Source organism: Acipenser ruthenus, chromosome 31, assembly GCF_902713425.1.
Source record: "Acipenser ruthenus chromosome 31, fAciRut3.2 maternal haplotype, whole genome shotgun sequence".
Taxonomy (NCBI): Eukaryota; Metazoa; Chordata; class Actinopteri; order Acipenseriformes; family Acipenseridae; genus Acipenser; species Acipenser ruthenus.
Genome location: NC_081219.1, coordinates 11,894,906 through 11,921,742, shown reverse-complemented (window position 1 = coordinate 11,921,742; position 26,837 = coordinate 11,894,906). Strand labels below are relative to the sequence as shown.

The 26,837-nt window shown below is 38.0% G+C and overlaps 1 protein-coding gene across 4 annotated transcripts in view; it reads left to right on the top strand.

Annotated features, from left to right (window-relative positions):
* Positions 1–26,837, top strand: part of LOC131702889 (disabled homolog 2-interacting protein-like) — a 237,203-nt gene that overhangs the window by 136,036 nt on the left and 74,330 nt on the right. For all 4 annotated transcript variants that reach the window (XM_059005245.1, XM_059005244.1, XM_059005247.1 and 1 more), the window contains one exon: positions 5,808–5,926. In XM_059005245.1, coding sequence (XP_058861228.1) covers positions 5,808–5,926 — 119 coding nt within the window. The remainder of the gene's footprint in view (positions 1–5,807; positions 5,927–26,837) is intronic.

Genomic DNA, 26,837 nt, shown 5'->3' with positions numbered 1-26,837 from the left:
GTAAGCAAAGTAGTTTGTAAGGCACTCACATGCTTGGTTTTGCAGCGTGCAATTGTGCAATTATACAATATGGATAGTTAAATGCAGGGGCAGTTTATTGCATGGCAGGCGAGTCAGATTTTAAAGTGCTTCTTTTCAGCATCTGATGGCCAAATGTCATATTTGCAGTGATATGTCATTGTGTGAATGATTGAATATGTGAATGGACTTTTCATCCTGGTAAAATAATTAGTAAAAAAAGGCAAATCTATAAACCACCCCAGGAATGGGGAATGTATTTTAAATGAATCTTTCGGCAGCAGCAGCACTAGCTACATGTTTCTTCAAGGCTAAATAAACGCTGCATGCCAGAAAGGAAATAAAATGTTAATGGCATGTTTGCACCTCCGTATATGCTATAAATGTAGATTCCACTTGGATAAATACTGGCATTGGTACATTACTTACGTGCAACTGAGGTGCTGAGACAAACCTTCAGTGTGTTTTATAGTATTCCAAACACAGCACTTTTTAATAAAATATTGGCTCCCCTTGAAAATGATTAGGACATAAAAAAGGAAGCTTCTGCTCCTTACTAAAACATTCTAGTGAGCTTGAATTAGTATTGAATTGATATATAGTATTGTGAAACACGTTTCATACATTGTGTTAGCTTACTAGTAGTGTTAGCTTACCTGATACATTCTCAATTGAAATGCACAACCAAATTATTGAATGCAGTTAACATTGAATGCAGTTGACATCCCTTCGTCACAGTTTAAGGGTCATTTCATCAAATCTAGAAAATTGCGTGCTGGCATGCACACACATTTCAGCCCTATCCCTCCCTCCACGTTAATCTTGTATTTCCTGAACCAGTTGAGCTGGAGAGTTGTTTAATATTGAAGCCATCAATGTCATCTTTTTGTTTATTAAATCACCTGCATTTCCAATTTCGTCACCCCTATTTCCCCATGTAGGGTAACTTGGAGTAGAACCGCGCTTGGGGTCATTTTAGTCCCTGGCAAGTGTAACATAAATATGCCTCCCCACTTCACTTCAGAAAATCAGCCTTGGTGAGTCTTAAAGGTCCAATTACGGAAGCATTGGGGCACATATCTTGCATACGGTTGGGAAGAATAAACATTAGATTTTCAATGAAAACCAGAGATATGCCAGCATTTTCTCACTTCAGACGGAATGAACCTAAAGGCGTTTTCTATTATTATTATTATTATTATTATTTATTTCTTAGCAGTTTTCTAACCATGAAATCAAACCACTACATGTTTCTTTTTTCCAATTGCAACATTGGACTTTGTTTTCCAGCTTTTGTTTCATCTCCTTTTGTTTCAGGAGTTTCTCTATGTTTAGTAATGGTTTTATAGATTTAGCAGAAAATGGTGAAAGCGCTGCTGTAGCTACTGAGTAATTGAGGGGAAGCATGAGAATCGACAAGTTAGCTTCATCCCCCTGTGTGGTAATTTAAGCATGGCATCCTAAGGCTTGTGCTCTGTCTCTGGTTTTCTTTCCCAGTTATGTGATTAAAACTGCATGTTTTGGGAGCAAGAGTGTTGTTAACCACTTCTCTACACACACACACACACACACAGCTTTTAATATAATATTCGAGGTATATACGTTGTGTGACGGTCTTGCTTTGTTCTTTGCTCTGTTCAGCTTGTGCTTGCCTTAAATCCAGTTAGAAATCTAGTGCCTTGAATTCAATGGGATTAAAGTTAACCCACTAAATTGGTCTTCCTGTGCCACAGATCAGCTGTATCATTTAAAAATAAAAATCGATTGAACACCGGTCCTACAAGAATCAATAAAGTGTACACTTTTTATTGTAAATGATACAGCAGTTTGCTGTTGCAGACATATGCATGTGTTGAGGATGAAAAAGGAACCATTACAGTTACCAGTTACTGAAAAATGTACCATCCTTTAAACAGTGTTAGAATTCATCAGACATTGCTTATGAAGGCTGTTACTTGGAGGCTGTCTAATTTGTGTAGCTTTTCTGCACATGCAACTTTTAAATGGAAAACAAAATGCATTGTGCATTTCGTCTTGCTGGCAGCATTGATTAGTGAATGAAAATGGCATTTTGTTCTCAAGGTCACTTTTTTCATCTGCAAAGCATGTCTAGCTTCATCCACGGCATCGTTTCTTTCTTAAAGCTTGCTGCTGCCTTCACTGCTTCCCTCCAGCCGGCCGCAGTGTCTTCTTTCTGCTGTGTGTTTCAAATTTCCCTGAGGTAGAGCTTTTCTCTATTCAATTTAATGAAAAAAGGAAACAGAATCTTTCAATGCAAACCATTCCATTGAAAGGTGGGGTGTTTCATTGTTTGACTTCACTCAAGGATGATGACATCTTATTAGAATATTTTTTTTTTCTTCATTTACTTTAAATTTTTGTGATAATATTTGAAAAAACTGCAGGGAATGCAATTAAATTAATAATTAAATGAATGCTGTCAGCTGAAATACATTCATATGTTATATTACTTGCTACAATTCTAACAACTGGAATTCCTGTTGCCGGGCTGAGAACGATGTTTTTTTTTTTTTTTTATGGATTTCATAATTTATTTAAGTTGTTTGGTAAATCACTGATGGTGAAAATAAAATTTCTTTTCAAGGTGGACATATAAAACAATTATACAATTTACTGTTTTTCAGGTAAAATATTTGTTGTATTTTACCTGATATTTGTTGTTGAACGTGACAAAGCTATTTTTTCTGCTTTAAGAACTGTTATGTTTAATCCTGAAATATCTTGAAATACTTATTTTTAGGTCTTACATGCTGTGAAACAGGCCATTTTTTACCATGAAAAAAATATTACCCTGGCGATGAACCCCAGAGGTCGTGAAGGATGGTGATGTCATTACCGCAGGGAATTCGAGTGGCGGGTGGGAGGGGTTAGGGTAAACAAGCAATGGCTGCAGAGAGTTTGGGGTTTAAATAGGAAGGTGCTCATTGTTCATGACTGTCACTGTCATTGTCATGGGGGGCAGGTGAGCTGGTGTTTCTAGAACCATAGATGGAATCATAAAAACTGAAACATAAATACACATGTTATTGTTGGTCTCTATTTTACTGCTGGTATGAGAAATCAATGTGAGAAATGATACTGCATAGACAGACACTAAGGGGTGAATAATAATAATAATAATAATAATAATAATAATAATAATAATAATAATAATAATAATAATAATAATAATAATAATAATACATGTCATAAAGAGTTCTTTTTTTATATATATGGAATCCACCCCTCAATGTAACAGACATGTTGTCTGTGTGGTTTGTTTTTTGTTGCCAGGGGGACCCTTACATTAGGAACAAAGCTAAAATTGCTCTTGGATCCTCTGCTTGTGAATATCTGAAACCCATGCTGTATAATACCGAATCGCATGCCAGCTCTGAAGTGTACTTTGTTCTCAGAGCACTTTCTGGAAATGTGATGCATGAAATGATGAATGCATGCAAACAGCATGGAGAGAAAGGGAGGGCTTTGTCAATAAACCCATCAATCGCACAAAGAGTAGAGAACACCCCCTACTTTTCTAATTCATTAGCGGGTGCACAGCTTGAAACGATTGCATGATAACTGAGTGCTAGAACCGAACGATGAGCTTTGCATTTCCAGCAACAGCATAGCAGCATTGATGCTTTGGAAAAAGGGGAGAAAGAAGTCCAGGCATCATCCATTGGGTGACTGCTTGATTCGATTGTAGATATATAGTGTGATACAGCAGATTCATTACTGTGCATCAACTGAAGACGCAGACTGGAGTCGCTTATACATTCATTTTTTAGGTATCAGGCATTCATTTATTAATCCTGCAGTTTTGTTCGTAAATCATGTATTTGGCATCCCATAAACCATATCAGAGATGTGCTAATCAGGGCCTGCCTTCCACCCAGTATTGGTCTGCTGTTATAATAGCTGGATGCCAGTCATTATAGAGATTACATTTGACGACGGTATCATCACTAATCACATCCCACACACAGAACCAGTGCCTTCATGTCTAGAGCTACAATGTGATACTATACATGATCATATGCTGGCTTGCTCCTTTTTCTGAGAACTTTTCCACCGAGTGAAGAGTTCCCCTTGAGCGGGTACAGGAAACGGTATACATCTGCATGAGAAGACAGGCCAAAGAATGGACATGTCTGCACATTCTTTTTTTGGAAAGAGTAATTGTGCTGCCATTCATGGGACAAGGAGGATTGGCCTTATCTTCATTGCCTTTAAGCTCATTTATTTTCTTACAGTGGTTAGCATAATTTTTTTTTCCCTGTGTTCAAATATTATTCCCTTAAATAGTCCTCATCCCCAAGTTCTTGCCAATTATGGTAAGCGGTGTCCAAGTGGCCTCTGGCCCTGGTCCTTTGTAGTTCACTTATTGCAACTCTCCAGCACAGATGGAATTCAAGTCCATGTTATGCAGAAAAAATAAATGTGTATATTAGCGAACAAAACTTTTTTATGTGATGTCTTGAATTATGTCAAACTGTTGTGCTGTAAAAAGCAAACCAAACATCCTCAACAACATAGTCATTTACTAATCCTTTCACTGAAAATATACTGTTAAACGAGAATCCTGCATTGATTTTACTTCAGTATCTTCATGCATTGTGAACCACTGAAGGTAAATACTGTGCAAGTCAAAACCAATGTAAAATTGTAAATATAAAAACTGTAAAACCGATATATATATAAATATATATATGTATGTATTTAAATGCTTTATCTATTAAACGTTTGCAGCCTTAACTGTACTCTCCCTGAATTGTTAAACTAATAATAATTGATTTTTTTTTGTTTTCCCATGTCAGTGGAATATCAAATTGATAGCAATTGTTCCATTGGAATTTAAACTACAAGTGTTATTTTTTAATTCTACCAAATGATCTGTCTGCATAAAATATTGTGCTGGTTTATTAATTATACATTAATCACATAACCCACATTTAATAGAACTCTGAGATTCTAGAATTCATTACCAGTGTTGTCCTGGGGGGACATAAAAAAAACATTAAACCTCCAATAAGTAAAACAGCTACATAAAGATTCAACCCTTCATGCAAAGAAAGCCAGTGCGTAGAAATGTATTCCACAGGGTGCTGAATGTGCATGAGATGGATACACAGCACTTTATGGGGTTCTGCAATGCATGCCAGCTTAAAATTGCCCTTATTAAAATGATTGCTGGAATTATACCATATCACCGTCAATTTGTGCTGATTACAAAAGCACGCTGATTTCAAGCATGAAGTGTTGTTTTAATACAGCAGGGTCACCATTATGGTGTTGGCATCTTTCCATTGTTTCACATGACAAAGAGCAATATGTGGAATCTTTTTAAAATCGATTGCATTCAGTCTGTTTGTGCAGCTGATCCAATCCGTTACTGCTTTAGAATGCACTGAAACAAATAGAAAAAAAACCACACACAAAACAAAAATTAAAAGCAGCACAGATGCATTTCTCAGAACTTGGTGTGTATGGTGTATATATGCTAGTCTTGTCTTGCAGACAGTTGTTTTTTTTTTTTTTTTTTTTAATGCCAGGCAATAGTTTCCATGGCAACCAGGGCTTAGGGAAGTCTCACACCGACGTAGCAGACTTAGCTCGTTGAGCAGCAGGAGCCGATGTGGAATCTTCAGAGCTGGGCTGACAACAGTACACGTTGCTTCCAGCAGTCACAGATGAAGGGAACTTGAGAAAAATTCAGATAGTTTTAGCTAGTGCAGGACGCTCTTTTGCTGTGTGTTAATTATTCTCTCATCCCGACCTCCCTACAGGGGTTTCTGAGCCGTCGGCTAAAAGGATCCATCAAAAGGACAAAGAGCCAGCCCAAGCTCGACAGAAACAGCAGCTTCCGGCACATCTTACCTGGATTCAGGAGCGTGGACAATGAGAGGTAAGGGAACCATTGCTCTGGGGAGGGGGGGTGGAGGAGATCGACCCATTGTCATCCACAAGGGGCTTCCCGGTGGGGGTGTACACTTTAGAACACTAACAGGGTGCTTGTACAGGAATGGGTTCTGGCATGTCTGCACACAAGTGAACATTTTGTTGAAGTTCAGCTGGCATTGCCAAGTACTTGTTACAGGGAGCTTGCATTTAATGGAACAGGTTGAATTACAGGCTGGATCGTGAACAATCAGCAGGCCTATTAAAAAAGCCGTCCTCTAGTGCAGAGGTTATTTAAAGCATGGTTTGTGCAGAAAGTGTGTGGTTTGGGCACAAGCTGATCACATGGGGGTCTATTGTAATGATCTAAACCATGGAGGATCTTAATACCAGCACTCTCTAAATCTGTATTAATCCAGCTGGGGTTTTAGACCATTATTAGTCTCACTTATTAACCTTTCTAGATACAGTGAAATGAGGTGTGTGAATATTATTTTTTAAATATTAGGAAGTTGGTATTAAGGTCTGCTTCTGTTAAGATCATTATTTCAGGACTGATTATCATAAAGAAAGTGACTTTTTCCTTACCCGTACATCTGTAGATTACTGCCTGGTATTCAACAGTGTTGTATTTTTTTTTTCAAGTTTGCCACCCTTCTTGCAAGCCCCAATTATTTTATTGTTTTCAATCTCTATTGGTCATTTCTGAGCAGTTGTCGGAAGTCTTTAGGATGTGGCTCTCATGTGACCTCACTGCCTGGTTCCCCCAGGGATCGTAAGTCATGACAGCGTGATCTCTTCAAATCTGAAAGCTGAAATCATCTAACCATAACCGGGACTGATTTGCTGTTTGAATGGCATTATGTATTTTTTTTTTTTTTTGTAGCTAGTACATCAACTTCTGGTCACATTTGAAAGCCTTTTGATCCACAAATAAATGTAACTATAGGATATGACTGATGTTACTCTATACAGTGCATGCAAACAAAAACGTTGCTTCAGAAAATCACTTTGCTACATCAATGCATTTAACAAAATGAGGTTGTATTGTCACATACAGTACAGGTACTCCAGTCATGTATTTGTCCTTCAAATCAGCTAGGGAGTCATGCTTTCCATAGCAACATAAAAAAACAGAATATTCCCCCTGTACTGTATATTAGTCACTGTTTTTAATGTCTTTTACATTCATAAAGGCATGTGATGTAGTATTTATCAAGACCTTTATGCACCCTCGCTGTGTGAATTTAGTTCATAGTACTGTATTTGCTGATTACAACTCCCTAAATGCAAGCAAAAGGCAATACATTGTAGTTTTCTTTTTTAAAATAGTGGTTTATTTATATATAAAAAATTGAAGATTATTGTAAATACCGGCTGTTTTATGTCATTCCCATCAGGTACAGCAGCTGGTAATGTTGGACGGCTGGATTCACATAGCTTCATATATACCTGTAGGTGGCTGCATCTTTTCAGTGATGGGGAAAAGCTCATGACAGCATCAAGCCAATTGATTACTCCTCGGGTATCAGCATGTCTTAATGGTTTGGAGCTAAGAGTAGGGGTTTCAATTCCCAGCTCACTTCATGACTTCCCTTGTTGAGCAGGGTCTAGATCTTGTGACTTAAAATGAGAACGTCTGGATTGGGTTCTCCTAGCATTAGCAGTACATTTTTTTAAGGTGTTATTTATTTGCCTTATTTGTAATGACATTCCTATGGGATTCGTAATTGGAATACGGCAGAATATTGTTGTTGTGTTTTTTTTTGTTGTTGTTTTTTTTTGTAGAATTGCAATGTGTATCCTTTGCTCCTATTACAGTGTGAAATATTTTGACATTCCAGGATATGCTGAGTTAGATTTAACATCAAACCTGGTACATTCTGCTTGGCTTAAATATAATATTCATGCAAATGTGATGCCATTGATGTAAGCTGATGTAAAATGTAGTAATAAAGGTGTTAAAGAGCAAGTTTTATACACAATGTTTTATGAATACTTAAGTATAGTATAATATTAAAAATCCTTCTTTGGATCACATGTGCACAAAGTGATTGATGTGCACAAAATGAAACAACATAGCTTGCCCTGTAAGAATATATCGACTGAAAGGATTTTTTTTCTTTTCAAAAGCCCAAACCTAAGGGCTGCACAAACCTCTATCGCCATGGGAATTCGTTTGAAGAAAGAAAATAAAATCTTAAAATAGATCCCGGTTTTCTGCCACAATAAGATGCAAACGATGGTTTTGTGAAGAGGCTTTTTGACAGCTAAAGTAGATAGTGAGGCTGGATGAGTCACTCAGGGACACACACACACAGGGAGTCAGTCAGTGGCTGAGGGATTTAAACACACATTCCTCCAAGTTGCTAGATCTCATCTCCAAACACTGTCCTTTACAGTTTTCCTTTTTATTATATTAGAGGTTATGAGAGTCTGTTCAGCTCATTAGTGAATGCCACTGAATATGCATTTGTTTCATATTCAGAAAAATCATTAAGCTTTCTACTTTAAACAATAAATACGCATCTAATGGACTGTTTAAGCTGAGCGAAATAAAGACTGTGTAACATCCATGTCTTTCTGAGCCTCAATGTACAGTAGAGTGCTAATAGAAACACAGCATGTTCACTCTCTGTCAACCATCCTCAAAGTTAAATGAAAGATAGCCATACAGGCTGTACAATATGCAGTGAAGATTAAAAAACAGCACAGTGCCATTTGTTGTGTATGCCATTACTGGATGTAGAAGTCAAAACACGTTGCATGGAAATGTATAGAGCCTGCGAGAGGTACAGTGACATGAATGGCTCAACTGCTCACACTGGCACACACAACTGCCAATTTACACTAATTGCAGTTGAATTGATAATACCCATTCATTAATATGTTCTAGACTTCTGTTTAACTGCGTGGCTTCTGTGTGTGTGTGTGTGTGTGCTTATTTTTTCACATAATTTGATTTTTAGGATGCTTTCTTCAGTGTGCTGTAGGCATTAATTCTCAGAATTAGCAAACAGAATAAACAGAATATCATGTGATTTCTGCATTGCACACAGAGTCACCTGATCCAGAAACTTGTTATATTGTTTTCAATTGTAGCACATGGCCATATTCGAAGGAATTTTAGTAATTAGATCCCTTTGTAACTTGAAAACCGTTAGTTGTCTTTATGAACAAGGAAGTTAGTGTTATCGTATTCTTTCACCCAATAGTAAGTGCTGGATGACTCAGTGAAGAAAGCCTCCTATGAAAGTGACTAATGGCACTGATGTGAACAGCAGTGGGGGGAATAAAGCAGATGTCGACCTGTGTTGGTTAATGGCTGTTCATGATACTAAGAGCATTGCAGTGGGTCCTGTCTCTCCATGGTTGGGCCTGTGTGCGCTGAAGCTAGCTGCAACAGGAAAAGGTCTCAGTCACTTCATGACTATTCATGCGCAGTGACAGAGGAGCGCTGGTGGGGTGGTCATCGGTCATCCGAGGACAAATCTGTCCGGCTGGAGCTCGTAAAACAGCCAGGCTCGCACTCCACTGACAGCAAGGCTCATCTGGTGACTGCCTTTAAAAAAGCTGATAATAATAAAGCATCTGTTTCTGTGAGTGGCAGCGGCTGGGCTTTCTGTACGGGCAGTGGACTCAGGTGCTGACAGTACATTTATACAGTACATAAAAAATGTCTGAAATAAAAGGAAATGCAGGGAGGCACAAGGTGTAAAGAGAATCCAAGTGTATTGATACACTTGTTTTGATATTGGTTGCTTTCCCTCAGACCTGCCTGATTTTATAGCCATAAATAAAATGTAGAGTCAAGGTATTAACCCTTTACCCTGTCCAGCGTCCCCAGTTCAAGAAGCTTTACTTTCCTACTGAGTTCATGTGAAATTACTGTATGCGTGTTCCGAGTTTTAAAAAGTAGTTTAGATAAATGGACGAGCACACAGCAATCTATTAGTTGCCTATTTAGCTTATTCCATTTTTTCCTGTATATACAATAGTATTGTCTATTAAAAAAGGTGTTTAAAAAAAAAAAATGTGCGGATGGTGGTTTTTATTATAACAGTAAAGCTTCCGATTCTGTCAGTGATTACAACCAGTACATTTTAAGAAAGACTGGCAGTTGTCTGTAGTACAGCACTAGTGGGAGACTGGAGAGGTTACCTGCACTGGGACTCCAAACACAGAACACAAACTGGTAAATTTGTGCATTCGTGCTGCGCTCATGTTTTCGAATGTACAGTCTTCTGAAATCCCTTTTCTGCTTGCTGCCTCCAGTGGCTCAACATGTTTCCTGCCCTCACGTGTCGACTCTTAGCATTGCCCGTTGAGAAGTGAGAATGCCTGCTTGCTGAGTTTGCCAGAGAGCTGAGGCACAGAGACAGAAGCGGCTTTCTGGATCACTGTCTGAGATTCTGGATAGGATCATTTTAAAAGATGATGACAATGAAACTTCACTGAAAGACTAGCTGAGCATAACATGTGGAGTAGTTTGTGAAGTAAAAACAAATGCCAGTCTGCAGAGCTATATTAGTACCCGGTATACTATCTTTCCAATACTACTAGAGTGGTGTGCAATTTTGAGTGAAGAGTCTTTCCTGGACCTGTACTGTATACAGGTCTGCAGTGTCACAGTAAGTTTACCAAGTGTGGGCTACCCAAATAACATGGATGGCAGTGCAATCTATTACAAAAGATAGAGAACTTGCTTTTAATCCTGTCCTCATTTTCAATAGCATCTGTTGTAGAGAGAATGATCTTTCACCCGTCCACTGAGGAATAGCAATTTTACAATCTTATATTGACTATGGTAAGGATTCAATTAAACGTTTGGGGTAAAATTGTGATTTAAGGATAGGATTAGGTTTAGATACTCCTGGAAGCTTGCCCTTTCTCATCTTAATAGTATTCATCTATAGATAAACTCTAGCTCCCTGTGCTGTTCTATTAAACTAGATATATCAGAAAGATTGGAATATTGCCGTTTGTGTTTTGCATACTTTATAATGTCAAAAAATAAGTTTGCGTCTTTACAGTATTTGCATAATATAATCAAGGCTTGCATTTGAAATTTGATTTTAATGTAATTCATAAGACAGGTATAATTAAAATGAGACAAATGCTTAAATAAAAACCGTTGCATTCCTCATTGTCACGAGACACCAATTCAGTCAAAGGATGACACAGTAGCTCTAAATGTGATTCTTCAGCTGTCATTCCAACTGATCCTTAAGTCTACGTGCTTCACTTTACTGAATGCATGAAATGGGGTTGAAGTATATCATCTCTTTATGCTAGTTTTAACAAAAAATTAAATTTTTCAATGGGTAACTAGGCCTATATATCTTGGTTGATCACTGCTTGCCGCAGTCTGTAGTGTGGGTTGGGCTATTCTCTGTGCCCAGCATGTTGTTATACCTAAATTCAAGTAACCTGGAGCTTCAATCTTGTACTAAAGCATGAAAGCTCTAAAGCATGGGAACATTTAGTCAACACACAACTATGTGAAGAATTACTTGAACATTTAGGGTGATCAACTATTAGTCAGCACCACAGGATACAGCAACAAAAAACCTGGAGCTGCATCGAATTCCCTAATACAGATATGGAACGATGCCATCCCCAACATATTTACCACCTTAAAATGCTTTTCAGGCTGACAGTTTAAGCTCTAAGATGATACATGACAGGGCGTTGCTTTGTGTGGAAAATGTATTTGAAGTGATTGGGATGCCCAGGGGGAGTTTCAACAAAAACCAAGGCGTGTTTATTTTTGCCTTTGGAAGCCTTTCCATTTTCAAAGTGTCAAAGCCTGATGAAGGCCAATGTTGTACAGTGTGTGGTGTTGTGATCATCCCATACAACTGAGGCAGCAATGTGAAAAGGCATGCGGCACGGTACACTATTCAATAGAAGTCAAAAGGTCAAACTGGATTAGATCACACATCTTGGAAAGCCAGTGCTATATTAGGCTTTCTTTTTCAGATTTGAATGCACAGAGCTGTTCTCAGAGTGCAAATAAATGGGTTTAGAATATTGGTAATGTGTGAACATGAAAGAGTATTCAGTCCTTACTGTCGATTTTACAGTTTAGAACAGTGAGTAAGAAATGTTTTAATGTGGAAATGATTCAGGAATCAGGCCACATGCCCTAAATGTACAAAACGAGTAGAGAGGTGTTCACATACTGTAAGCATGCCGGTACAGGATATGAAAAGTGGTAGCTACGGCTTCCTGCAGTACTCGTTGGTGATTTACTACAGCCTTAGGAGGGTTAAAGTACAGTATAGCTGTAGTACTGTCTCCATACATCATGTATTACTTACGTTATTTAGCTAACGAGTGCAACAGGTGTAATGGTTATGTCACCATTAGGAAAATCGCTTAGATCGTAGTGGTTAGGGCTCTGGACTCTTGACCGGAGGGTTGTGGGTTCAATCCCCAGTGGGGGACACTGCTGTTGTACCCTTGAGCAAGGTACTTTACCTAGATTGCTCCAGTAAAAACCCAACTGTATAAATGGGTAATTGTATGTAAAAATAATGTGATATCTGTATAATGTGAAATAATGTATAATGTGATATCTTGTAACAATTGTAAGTCGCCCTGGATAAGGGCGTCTGCTAAGAAATAAATAATAATAATAATAATCGTCAGTATTGACATAAGCTGTAATTGATTTGCACGCCTATGTTTTAACTGTTGCCACATTGTCTTTTAAAATGCAAGACTGATTCAACTCAAGAACGTGTTGCTGCGTGTTGTCTCCTGTATGACAGGTGTCACCATACAATGCATCGCCTAATCATGATGGCCTTTCTGGGTCACCTATAGTAGCATGTGACTGTGGTATAACAGTTTCTTTGCCAGCTGAGCAATACATTAGCTGTGTTGTGCATTCTTTTTATGTAGGGCCCACAACATCAAAGTTGACAGTAAGTGTACTGAAGATGCTGCTGATAGGACCCAATAACGACATGATTTATATTGTCACAAATAATTGTTCAATAAAGAGTGGCTGACGCTTTCTTTGGACTTTACCTAACTAACTCATTTCTAGCAACTTCCCCATCTAAATTAGATCTATTAAATCAGCAGGATTTCTATCTTTCAATGTCACCATGTTTTAGTGTAGTTGTTTGCGTGTGTGTATACAATAAAATCAAGGTTCAAATGAATTGTTTAATGCTTGCCAGAGGCGAACACTTTTACCTGAATGGATTTTATCCCAGTCTGACCTCCCGTTACACAAAAACTCAAATCTGCAGATTTTGGAACAAGCCTTCAGTATTTCTATAGGCCATCCAAGCTAGACAGAGAGAGAGACACTGAGTGCTTTAGATTTGCATTGAGATTGTTCTTATAAATCAAGCTCTTATTTGTACAGCTAAGCAAAGCATTGCTTCCAGGTCATCTGTATAGATTGCTCTGGGCAGTATTTCATTCCGTGTTCTACTTAATAACAAAACATACAACGTGGTTAAGAAATAGATGCCCGTCCTGTATCTGTGCCACTAATTTGATGAGACATTGTAATGGCAAGATTCCGTGCCGGGGGCATCAGATTATTGTAGCATGAAGCAACACTGCAGTGCAGCCGCTGAATAAAGACAGGGACATTTCATGCTCTATCTTTTTGACATTTGTAATCAGAGCACTCAGTTGTAAGGCACATTGCAGCTAATTAAGATATATTAATGTATAATTCACAGTTTCTTTTTAAAAATATTTTCAATAAGTATTATTTTATTCACTGACTGCCTGGAGACAAAGCAATCGTAAAATGCAAAAGAAAATTAATATATAATATAAGATAATAATATTGAATCATTATTGCCTCACAGTGCAATGCTGAAAACAGCGTCCAAGCTTGCTGACACAGGCATGCGCTGATCCATGACTGCGCGTGTGGTAGAGTTAGCCCTGTGATCTTGTCTTCACTATTATTCAGGAAATGCATTTTGTATGTTTTTGGTTCATTTCCTCCAGCATTTCTAATCTAATGAAGTCTTAAGGAAATTATCTGAAACAGCCTGAAGGTTATTGAGTACAGCTCTACCAGAGATGGATTATACTCAATAAATCATAAACTCCTTTTTACTGAACATATTTAGAACACATTAAAATACCTTTATTTATTTTATTTTTTTTATATAGATTCCTGTTCTTTTGATTTTTGTAATTTTTCAATTAATTTTATTTTTTTCTGGCAGCACCCTGTGACATGCATTTACATTCATTATTCAACATTACTGTAACAGGCTATGTCAGGTCAATATTTGTTGTACGATTTTGGGTGTAAGATCTGTTTTGATAAAGTTTCAAGAGCAAATTTCCATTGAGCTGTAGGGCCAGATGTGTCAGACTCTGAAAATAACAATATAGGTAAGTTTTGAAGCATTACAATACAGTAGCAGTTTTCTATTTAAAAAAAAAACTTTTAGGTGGCACAAAAGCTTAGTAAACCGGGCCCAAAGTGTTTCAAAATGATAGTACAGTATAGGCAATGATAATATTTATAATTGTATTTTGTTTTCTAGTTGAAAGTGGATAAATATATATATATATATATATATATATATATATATATATATATATTAGGAAAGCCGGTTTGGGATTTATTTTACAAAGTGTGTTTATTAGAATATTGTTTTTAAGCAGATGATTTTATAGAAAATAGGATATTGTCTGTTTTTTAATATTTGAACACAGCAATTTGGGAAAACCATGATGTGACAATAGGGGCAGTTTCTAAAGCTGTTTACTCAAAACTAAAAATCTGCACAATTTTCTTTGAAAGGAGAAAGATTAAAGTTACAAATGGGGGAGTGGGGGGGTGCAGAGTCTCACTCTTTCTGCTAATATTAGTCTTTAAGCATTAGGTATATATTTTATTCAAGATTTGTAGTTATACAAAAATTCTGTGGATGATTATTAGAATAGAATGTTCGTTCCCAGAGGTTCCAAAGTTCCCAATTTGAAGATAAATTCGTTCCTTTTGTTTCTGAGCAACATTTGCTCCATAGCACTGATTGATCACACAGACTGTGGTGTCTTCAGCAGTGTGATGATCACTGTTGAAGTGATGGGCTACTGGAAATGCAGTGGTATTAATGTGAATGCTTCTTCAGTGTTCTACAAACAAAATGTGCATGTTTTAAAAATAAAGTTATTTTTATATATATATATATATATATATATATATATATATATATATATATATATATATATAGTGACAAAGCCCCCAGCCAAGGCTGGTTTGCACCCTTTAAATAGTTGACCCAGACACAGAAACTGTAGTTCAGCACTTTCCTGCGCACTTTTATTAACAAACACAAAAGGTTTAAACAAAACACTGTAACAAAAAAAGCCTAACTCCACCTAGGAGTGCTAACTAAACCTTTTCAGGATCTAACCTACTAAACTAGACGGCTAAGCCATTTACCATTCCCAAAACACACACACAGTAAAACTGCAATATTAAAAAAAAAAAAACTGTGTTATACACACCGTAGACACTTAATCCAAAATCCGCTGGCAAATCCATGACAATCCCCTATTCAGTATTCATGAACCACCATTCCATTATATGGCTGCCTTTTCCAATGGGTTTGTTGCCATTCAGTCGCCTTGAGTGAAAATATAAACCGACCCCAGGAGCAGAGGGCTGTATTATTTGAAGATATCTTGTCTCCTTTGAGGCATGTAGAAAATAAACCAACCCAAATTCAAATTCCCTGCTTTTTGGTTCTTTCTAGCAAGGGAACCTCTGTTTGACACACAGCGCTGCAGATAAGTCTCAGTGATCTGAATAACCAATTGCAAGTTGTGCAGGTCTTGGAAAGACTATAAACAGGCAACAGTGGATGTTGACTATTTCTCTGTGTTTGATAAAAACAGGTAGGCTTTTGAGGCTCAGTTTATTTTGTTTTGACTTTTGATGGTATTTTAAGTGGAAAAATGGTCCAAAATCAAAATAATTTCTGAAAATCTTGTAGGAAACCAAGGCCCGGACCAAATCAAAACTTTGACAACCCGCACTTAACGCACTTAACAAAACTGTATTTATTAGCGTTTTTATTTTTTTTGTAAGTATCTTATTTCTTCTACTTATAAAAAGAAAATGCTATTAAATACAGTTTTGTTAGGTGCGATTAGCGGGTTGTCAAAGTTTTGATTTGGTCCCAGCCAAAGTCTGGACTGAGTTCTTTCAATAAAAATAAAAATCCCCAAACAATCTTGGATTGGTTATTTGAATTTACCAAATGACTTCAGTCTGCAACTAGAGGCACACATCAGAACTTTCATTTTACCGAGCTTAAGAGGATAACTGTTGTCCAGGAAGAAAGACGTCTTTTCATCCTAAAGAAAGACAGACAAGTAATCTTAGGAATTGTGTTGCAGTTTGCTGGTAGAGAGCGAATGCTTGAAGGTCATTGGTAATTGAAGGAATTGATGAAATGTACACATGCTCATGAAATTGGAGGAGAATAAGAGAGAGAGGAGAGTGTGGAGGGAGGGGTATGGGGGGATTTACAGCCTGAAAATGATTTTCCCTCAGAGATACTGTACAGGTTTCAATTTCATCTCCTTTAGACTTCTAGATTGTCAAAATGTTTTCAATCCCTTTTAACAGAAATGACATGCCACCTGTTTTCTTGTCATTGTTGTCGCTGACTAATGATGCCCATCTCTGTTGTGCCTGCAAGAAATCATTAGCTGCCACTGCTGATCATGAAAAGTTGTCGCAGAAACATTTTACAGATTCAGTGTATGACGTATTCCTTGAAACGCAGGGCATTTCATTGTGGAGTGTGCACACCCATGAAAGTATATACAGTTACATAAGATGTCTTAAACCTTATTCAAAATGGTCTAATGTGTGTTGGCCGGTAACGCTTGAAGAAAATCACCTGGGTTTGAATTCCTGTGTGTGTTTTTTTAAGCAGTAGGGATATCTCAGTGGTGTTCATTTCTTATTTATAAAAAGGAAGGATTTCAGGTACTTTCTTACAAGTTTCCCAGCAGGTGTTCTGTGTGATAGTTTTAAATCCGATGTAGCGCACTTTCAACATTAGATCTGTGAAACCATTTTAAGTCCTTCAACTTCCAGCTATGGCCAAATGTTTTGCATCATCTAGAAGTTTAGGATTGAGTCATAATTTTAAAAAAAACAAAACAAAAAAAAAACTATATAACCATAATTTAGATTTAACATCATGTAATCAAAGAAACTACAAAATGATATCACAAAAAGGCTACTGGAAGCCTTAATAGTAGTACAGTATTTCATGTTAGATTTCGAAAATGTCAAATTTTTCTGAGTTAATGGAAATTCAATATTTTTTAATTCTACAGGTTGAAACAAAACTTTTGACCATAGATGTAAGCAGGATGGCAGAGACAAAGATGCACTGTGCGGTATCTGGTATTAAACCTGATCCTACATAATGTACTGCATTGCAGGTTGCTTCAAATCACACAAACCACGTTTATATATTCCAGTGAATTGCTAGCTTTGGTTGAAATCGAAAACTATTTTTGCCAAAATCAAAAATGCTGTGGGATTATTATACAAGAAAGCGATGCATATTGTTTTGTTCTTAAAATAAAACAGTAGTACCCAGTTTATGTTTATATCACTTTATTAGCCCAAATAGCTCATTGATTGCATCTTCCATTGCAGTAGCCTGAATTTATGTAGGATCAAAAGAGGCGTGCTCTACACTCTCTTTACACAGAGAGTGAATCGGCTCCAGATATGTATTATTTATGCATCATGATTGTATTTTATTGAGGAAGGTCAGGTTTCCAGAGGGACCATGGGAATTGAAGCTGTCAGCGTCATTAATATTGTGTTGTGAGTTGAAAGGTATTCAATTGATAGACAGGGCCAGCTTGTCAAGCACTGCACTGCATGCATGGACCTGTATTACTGAAGTATACCCTGCATTTATATTAACTATCTCAAGATTGTAAGGTGCAAAGGGCAGCAAGGTTGGGTTGATTCCAGGTCAAAATTTGGTTGTGTAGCTTTTTTCAATCCTCAAAAAAGCTAGTCTGTGCTATTTATAATATGGGGGTGGGGAGGGGGAATCAAATAATCCTTCAGTGATGGATGCGATGTAGAGATTTAAGATGAGCTCAAGCTGCATTTGAGATATGCAGGCACTTCAGCCTTTACTGTAATCATGACATTGGTTAGTAACCACACAGCATTTTACATTGAATACATCAGCTGCTTAAAGACTTAGGTGGTGTTTGCTATTTAAAACAATTTTACAAAAACCAAGCACAGACACTGGAGATCCTAATAGAACTGCCTGGTGTCTTCTACTAAATCCAAACTATGTGTATGTGATCACCATGGCAATGTTTCCTAATACAGTACTTCATTATAATCTGCAGGTGCCGTTCTGTGTTCACAACCTATTTAGTTCACAACAGGAGTAGTATTAGCAACCTGTACGAAACAAGGACATCTAACTGATAGCTAGATCCGCTGGGTCACAGTTCATCCTGCAATAAAGTAGTGATTTTCTTTCCCTTTATAACAGCACCAAGAGCATGTAATACTGAGCATGTGAGAGTGTAGAGAAAGCAGCATGGGGGATAGAACTTCAGTGGTAAAATCTTAATGGAGCTTTTGTATGAGTGTGACTGGGTGTCCAAGCTCTACTGCCGAAGGGCTTTGTGTTCTTAATCTCTTATGACTTGTGTCAGGGCTCATTTGGTTCAGGTGGGTGGTAGAATGCAGAGTGTAAAGCAAGCCGCTGCCATTCCTCCTTTTTTTATTTTTTGAAACAGTGTTTCATCTCCACAGCCCCAGTCCCAGCACCAGCGCAGGGTGGTTATTTAGTGCAATGTCATAAACTCGACTCCTGCTCTCGGCTGGAGGTGTCTTGCAAATACTACGTGGATTTACAGAGAGACTGTTTGCTCTAATCCTTCTTAATCAAACACCGCTGGGAGGGATGCAGTGGATTGTGGCGATGGGATAACTGTAAATGACTTTGATTCCTAAATCCAGCAGTGCCACTGGTATTGACCTTCATCCTTTTAATCAGTGCTTTCGGGTAAGTGGAATGCAATGTTAATGATATGCTCAAGACACCTGTTTTGGATCTGCATTGTATGTTTAAACTGGTTGGTAAAGGGGGGGGGGGGGGTAGAAGTAGAATACTTCTAGCAGCTGATAGCGTTTAGAATCTTTTTTTGCAGAACAAACATAACCACTTTAGAAACCTCCAGTGAGTAACAATGGTAATCGGGTATAAGGACCCAACCAAAACGAATAGTCATTTCTTGTGAGAACAGTAAAACCGTTAACAGTGTTCATTCTTCATTCTTTTTTCTCAAAGGACAATCTCAATTCCACGCACAGGGGAAATACTGCAACTCATTTCCCTGCTTCTATAATAAGACCATGGGCCTAATGCGTGGGACTGTGCAACCAAATCAGTTGCTGCATATTTGCCGCTTGCAGGTCTTTCTTGAACTATTTCATCCTGGCAACATGGAATTAGAATATTAAAATTGAGGCCTACACCATTTCAGTGGGTTTCCTGGTTAAAAAGTGTAATGTGTAGTGCAATTTCAGAACACATCCGCTGTACCTCAACATAATTAAAGAAACATTCAAACTACATAGAAACCATGACCAGAAAAGTCGTTGAGCACAAATAACACTTCCCAATGGTGCCTGAAGTAGAGAAATCCACAACTAACTTCTTGTACAGTTTTATGGTAAACATTAACATGTAAAGAGGACTGAACAAGGTTTACCCTTCCCTGGTTTTTCATTGAAACCTGTAGAAATAAAATAAATAAATAAATAAATAAATCACCAGTGGTGAAGTTATTCAGCTTAAGATATTAATTTTAAATTTGAAACCAAACATACACTGTAACAATGAAAACAGCAGAATCAGTAGTGACAGGAGGGGATGTTTGCCAAGTGGCATTATCCCTTGGAAAGCACCTTGATTGGAAAATCAGGCAAGGTTACTGGATTGTCAGGCATGCAGTTTGCAAGAGCCTGTCTAATACAGCTACATCCCAGGGCTGCTGCATTGTCCAAAGGGTCAATATTCTGAGCGTCTAACTCAACTGAGAGATAATCTCCCTAAGCCTAATCATTGATGCTTATTTGAAAAGCCCACTGCGGGAGGCATTTGTATGCGTTGGGTCATTTTGTGTAGCTGCAGTTAAAGTAAATAGCTTCTGACACAGTTCCCTTGACTTGGCAACTGCAGAAATCACTAAATACCAAATCCCTAAACAGGAAGGGTATAACACGAAATGAGAGTTGTTTTCCTAGTTCCAGGCTACCGTTGATCGGATTACTCTGAGTATTTTGCTATTAAGAGGATTTATTAATTCAAAATCAAGCCCACCTTGAGTTTTGATTTGAGGTTGTGAATTTGTCTTTGTACAACATCATTCAAATTCATCAGCAAGGCAGACAGGACCATGGAACCCCCATACAGTAAATCTCAGAGACTTTTCAAGCATTGGTGTAATTTATAGAACAATCAGGCCTCAGAAGTTGTTTCTTACCTTGAATAAATAACCATGCAGTCTAACCAGAAGGTGTGGGAAAAAACTCATGTTATAATAATGTCCTGACCCAGAAGCAACAGTAGCAGTTCATTTATCTGGGGGTCACCAAAGTCTTTAAAATGGAGGTTAATCTTAATCAGCTTTGTCTTTAAAATAACCAATGGGCAGCTATCAAAATCCAGTCTGCCAGAGATTCTGCCAATGCTTAATACGAATGAATGCAACAACATTCAACATGGGTATTTACAGATATCTGCAGTAATCCAGAGATGGTATTTGCATGATTATGTGAGTTACAAGTACTGGTCGCCTCGCTCATAAATCATCATTGGCTTTAATAGGACATTTATTGTTGGAGGATACTGGTGCATTGCAAGCTGTTCTGAAACCAGAATGTGGGAGTTTTACAGTAGCTGCTTCTGAGGGCAGAGAAATGATGCACTAATGGAAATGTTATATTGTACACTCCACTGAAGGTAGTGCTTTGTAGTGGTTAAATCCACAGTGATGCTAGCAGCCTGTTTCTAGGGATGTCTTGAGTCACAGGTGCCTAACCTGGACAGAAATGTTGAGCCCAGAAAGATAACTGAATCCCCAACACCCCTTCGTAAAGTACTTTATAGCAAGGCATTAATATCTCACAAGCCATACAGTACATTTATATGACTCACTGAACCACTAATATAGCTCATTAGTAGTATCTAATGGGTTTGAACAGGCTGCAAGGGGAATCTGTACTCTTAAGTATTAGGAAGTGGTAAGAATGCATCAAATGTTCAATTAAATGAGAACTATGTAAAGATCTGGCTTAGTGTAGTTGCTACTATTGAGTCAAGTTTTAGTAAACTGTGAGGCCCTTGTAGGATGATACAGCCATAAAGTTGGAAAGCAGAGCTCTATTGCTCCTTGTTGATCTGCAGTTCAGGTGAGCAGGCTAAATGTCCATTAGCTTTTAAAATCTGTAAAGCTTAGCCTCCTTGGGTTGGTGTTGGTGTCAGATTCTGTATCTTATGAAATGGGATAAACTGCGTATTACAAGTTTTCTTTTCAATGAAAAATTGTAAATGTTCTGCCGAGATGTTAAAATGGTGTGTAGGGAATAACTTAAACTTTGTTATCTCCAAGAAATCAGACAAATGAACGGCACTAATCCTTCAGAGTAAGCCCATAGGTACTGTACATGTAGGTGTTTTTAGAGCTGATGTCAATAAAATATGCATGTAGGTTTTGTTTGTGTGACAGAGAACCCATACAAACCTTATTGTCGACCAGACATCATTATGTTTATTATCTTCTGAATGGCTTCAAGCAATCTGGCTTGTATTATTAAAAAACAAAACAGCAGGGCAGTATTGTGATGCAGTTGTGGTGAAATAAATGGAACTTAAATGTTAACAGAATTAAGCATATCTGCACATTTTCCAGTGGTAAATCTTTGGAAATATAATATGTATTGATATTAAGATTTTTTATTATCATTTATTTTTTATTTTTAACGGAGCAATATGTGAATGCTGTGATTGACCTTTAAAAAACTAGTCAAGAATGAGCACAATCTGAAATGGCTAGTTTGCTGCTACAGTAAGTTTATGAGATGCCAGAGGCCATGTGTTACCTGACAGACAGCAAGGGTACGTAGTGGACTTCCATTTATATTTGGGGGGCAGTTACTTCAGGGCTGAGAATTGAGGGAACACAGGCTTGTCAGGTCAGATTAACAACAGGGTTACTATGAGGGTTGTGCTAATATTGTAATGGTGTTTGCTTATGCCCTAAGGCTTTGAGAATGCACTCCCTATAGTATTAGCTTTGTTAGTGTGCTGTGTTCTAGGAAACCTGAAAGTGCCAGTGTTAAGGCTTCTGCAAGTGCAGCTACTTAACCTTTTCCTATTGTTTCAACCCTAAATCGCCTTGCAGTTTTAACAATAAGCAACCGTGAAGACAAAACGTTTACATTCTTCCTCTATTATGCATATCTACAGTCTTAATAACTACAACTATAATAACTACATACAACTCAAGTTAAATTGTGCAAATACAAAGACATTGAGACAGACTTACAGTTGAAACTTTTGTCATTGAATTTGACAAAAAAATGAGTAGTGTGCCAAATCTAGCTTCCTTGGGGGATACTGTTAACCTTTCATTTTAATGAGCTAGATTGTGCACATGCCTGTGTCTACAGTCTGAGTTGTCTGAACAGCCCCAACACATTTGCATAGCTGTGTTTAATTCTTTGAGTTTGTCATAATAAATACACAGTATGTCAGACAGGTCCTAGCAGCAGTGGGCAATTCAAATATTAAAAAGCCAAATTGCGCATTTGCATTTTTAAGCATGCTGTTTGAAAAGGGACTCACTGAGTCTCAGATGCCTTGTTGCCTGCAATAATAGACGACCAACCTTCATTGTCGTTTATTACAAACTTCTTCTTCTGTAGTCACTTCCTAATGCTTATGAATGGTGCAGTAATTTGTTATTCTTCCCCGTTTCTGGTGACAGATTATCTCATTGATTTCCTCATTTAGTTTTGAGCCGTTTGGCTCCCTTTGAAGTTTGTTATTCCTGGTCGAAGTTACTGACTACCGGCTGGGTTCAGAGTATCAGTGCTCAGCAAGTGCCTTAGGGCTGCTAATTCTCAGGCATTTCCCTGAACGCAGTGCTTCGTTAGTTCAGTGAGGAACTCAATTTATTATCCTATGGATCTGGAATACGTAATGCAGTGTGTGTGTGTGTGCGTGTGTGTGTGCGTGTGTGCGTGTGTGCGTGTGTGTGTGTGTGTGTGTGTTCTGTATTGAAGAAGCACTCACTATGAAGTGGATACTCATCTGTGGTGCTGTGATTCCTTGTTTATTGTAATTTACAGAACGAACAATAGCGCTATCTAAAATGAAGTGCAAAATGTATACAGGAGTAGTTGAAATGAGTCACAATGCATTATCTATCACAGGTAAACTCATTAATTTAAAGCTAGTGAGGTTGGTGCCTAAATAATTCAAATGATTTCTCTTAAAAACTAACAAAGTGCATTGCATCACCTTACATTTTTCAGCCAGATAATGGTGTTTAAACAAGATAAAGCTCTAGGTGACATTACATTGCCTCCTGCCAAGAAGACAGACAGTACCAGGCACTGATGAACTCCACTGAAGCAAACAGCATCTATTTGCATGTTTTTGTGGAATGTTTAATTTGATTGTTCTCTATTTAGTGCATCACAAGGTAGCCATTCTGTTATGACTGAATAGCTTCAGTACATTACGTCTCACTATTGTTTGTTAGTTGTAACAGTTCAGCCTGGCTTTAATGGCAGAGCACGTTTAGAATGGCTGGAAATCTGATGTAATGTTAACGACCCTCTTCTTGTTCCACTCGTTTGATCTGATCTACTGATATAGTGCAGCCTGTGCATTAACAGGTTAAAATAAATAAATAAATAAATAAAACAGTTGCATCACATGGTTTTATGTTTTGTGGATTTAGATAACATAACTTACTGTCAGTGCTGTACCCAGAATATATATATATATATATATATATATATAAGGACATATTTACAGTATTCAGGGCGTACCCTGTTGAGACAGAGGCAGCGTTCTCAGATGAGAGTCGGACACCCTGTCTGGAGCTCGCTACCTGCTGAATTTGGCTGCGGGGAAAAGCAGCTGGAGATGGACGCCTAAGCAGCAGGTGGGCGTGTCCCGCTGACACACCTCCTGGGTGCTGTAAGCCAGATCACGATGGTCTTTAAACCAAAGGAAAACTAAAGAGCAAAGGAAGACTTGTGTGAGTAAAAGCAACAAACCATTGACCACCGCGTGTGGAACCAGGGTCCTGGTGTTCAGAAATGAATACCATTTAGTTTAAATCACAATGGTACATAGAGTATTCAGTTCCTTCTGTTGAGTCTGAAAATGGAGTAAAGCTTTATTTTCCATTGAGTAGTGCAGCTGTGATGATAAGTTTGTAGACATGACTTAATAAGCTGATGTCCAGACCACACAAACAGTACATGCGCAAAGTATATATTCATTTTCAACAAAAGCCGTGAAAGAAAAACAGGGAATAACCTTAGAAATGAGAACGAAGAGGACATGAGGGACACAAAAAGGACAAGAGCCTATCTTTGATTTTAGCTCCACACTTCGAAACTGCTGCTGGGAGTTCAGTATCATTGATTGGAAGTTGTTTAGCTGATGAGACTGCTGGAGTATGTCAGGAGTGGACATCGTAGAGTAATGATATTCTCACATTTCTGCAGTTCAGGGTAGACTGGAAATAAAATATTGGAGTTGGGGGATTTCATTTTAAAATGTTGGCCTTGAATTATTAAATACCTTTTTGGGCTGCTACATTATGATTACATAATGAGTTTGAGAAATAATCAGTACCCAGATAATGTTGCATTTCATCACAATTGGGTTGCTGCCCATAGTGGTCATACTTATATATGCACTCATAGTACATACAGTGACACCTCTGTATCCATGAAAATAATGAATGCAATTTGGGGGATTATAGCATGGACTAAATTATAATCCACGATAATTTAATAAAATTGATGAGATGATTTGGCATGGAAGAAGCCAATGTAATTAGGTTGATCTTTCAATCTCTTTTATTTTGGTGCTTAAACTTTCACGTTTTGTAGATGCTCATTTTTTCCGTCTTTTACGATAGAAATAATATACCACAGCTGTTTCCACATGAAACATTGGGAGGAAATTGGGCAAGCAGACATTGGAACTCTAGGTCTAGATCAAAGCCTGTAGACGACCAGGCATGCAATCAACTAGAGACCAGCGTATTTGTACAGTTACTTGTAATAGCTGCTAAAGGGACGTTGCTTTCTGGTTCTTTGCAGGGCGGTTCGGTTAATGTCACAGCTGTTCAGTGGGATGGAATCCAGACACCAGGTAGACATGCTAGCCTGTGCGTTCGTTGTACTGTATTGGCAACTCCTCAAGCAGTAGCAAAGTGACCGGACTGCTTTGTTAGGGAGTGTTCTGATCTCACTGTCCTGGAAATGGATGAAGCACTCTGTGGATGCAATTTCAGGATTCCATTGGAATGAATACATATTGCAGTTAAAGGATAGCTACAGTAGTTTTTTTTTTTTTTTTTTTTAGTGCATGTACAGTATTATTAATTGCAGTCAAAACTAAACTTTAAAGGATAGAACAAACACTGCATAAATAAGAAGTGGTGAGTATGTTTTCCAGTTTGGGCTCCATCTGTTAAACCGCTCAAATCTAGTACAATAAAAACTAATGTGCGTGATAATGGATGTTCTCGTGTGAAGTTGTGCGTGGAATGATTAGAAGTAGTCACTGAGCACTGTGTATCAACAACCAAGCCAATCAACCCTTGTGGTTAACCACACTTTTATGACTCAAACATATACTGTGGATACAGGTAGCTCAGCACATTTCTTTTTGTATTTCGCTGGAATCTCTTATAGACATGGCAGAGGTTTACAGCAGTGCGCTCCTGCCTGTGTGTTTGATCGTTCACAGGAACCATGAACAGAGCACCAGCTGAATAATTCAGGCGCGCCGCTACCGCTGGGAATAAGAAAGAATGAGCCAAGCTGCCTGAAGGTTGCTGTCATGGTAGCTTCTCAATTTCCAGGGAATTCACACAGCTAACTGCAAACTGGCAAATGAATCATGCACTTACCAGGTTCAGTAAAGCTTTTTTTGCATTACGAAAACTTTACAAAAATAATATTGTGTAGAACGGGTAGCTGGGGTTAGGTGCATTGTCAATTCCCCCCTATTTATGTTTATCTGGCAGGCGTGCCAAATTGATCTAACTAATCAAATGTAATGTAATCTTTTACCTCCCAATGTACTGTACATTGTTAATTGTTACATGGTGGACACATTGTGGCATTACTGATTGGTAAGCTATTGTTAACAGAGTGAGATGCAGGTGTATACTAATTTAATAGCATAGTGTAGGTACTGTATTGGGCGTGGTCCATTTATTCAGAACACCCCCATTAATTGGTGCACATCCATCTTATGCAAGTCTTGTGTGCTGCTGTATCGATGCAGCTTGATCACTTCCTGCATTGAGTGTTTGGGTTACTATCTGTATTGATTAACAATCTTATATTCTCTTATCTGTCACCAGTCGCTCCCAGCCAGACGCAGCCAGATCATAAGTCTTCTGGGGCGTTTGCCATTTTCTAATGATGTGTGACACTCTGCTCCTCCTGTGCCTTGCATGTTTGCTTTCTACAAACAGTAATCTAAAATGGCATGTTAGAGAGATGCCTACTTTATAAACTTTTGCAATTCTAGAACCTAAGAGGGTATTCCATTACCTCTGCATCTCTACAGACAGATGGTATT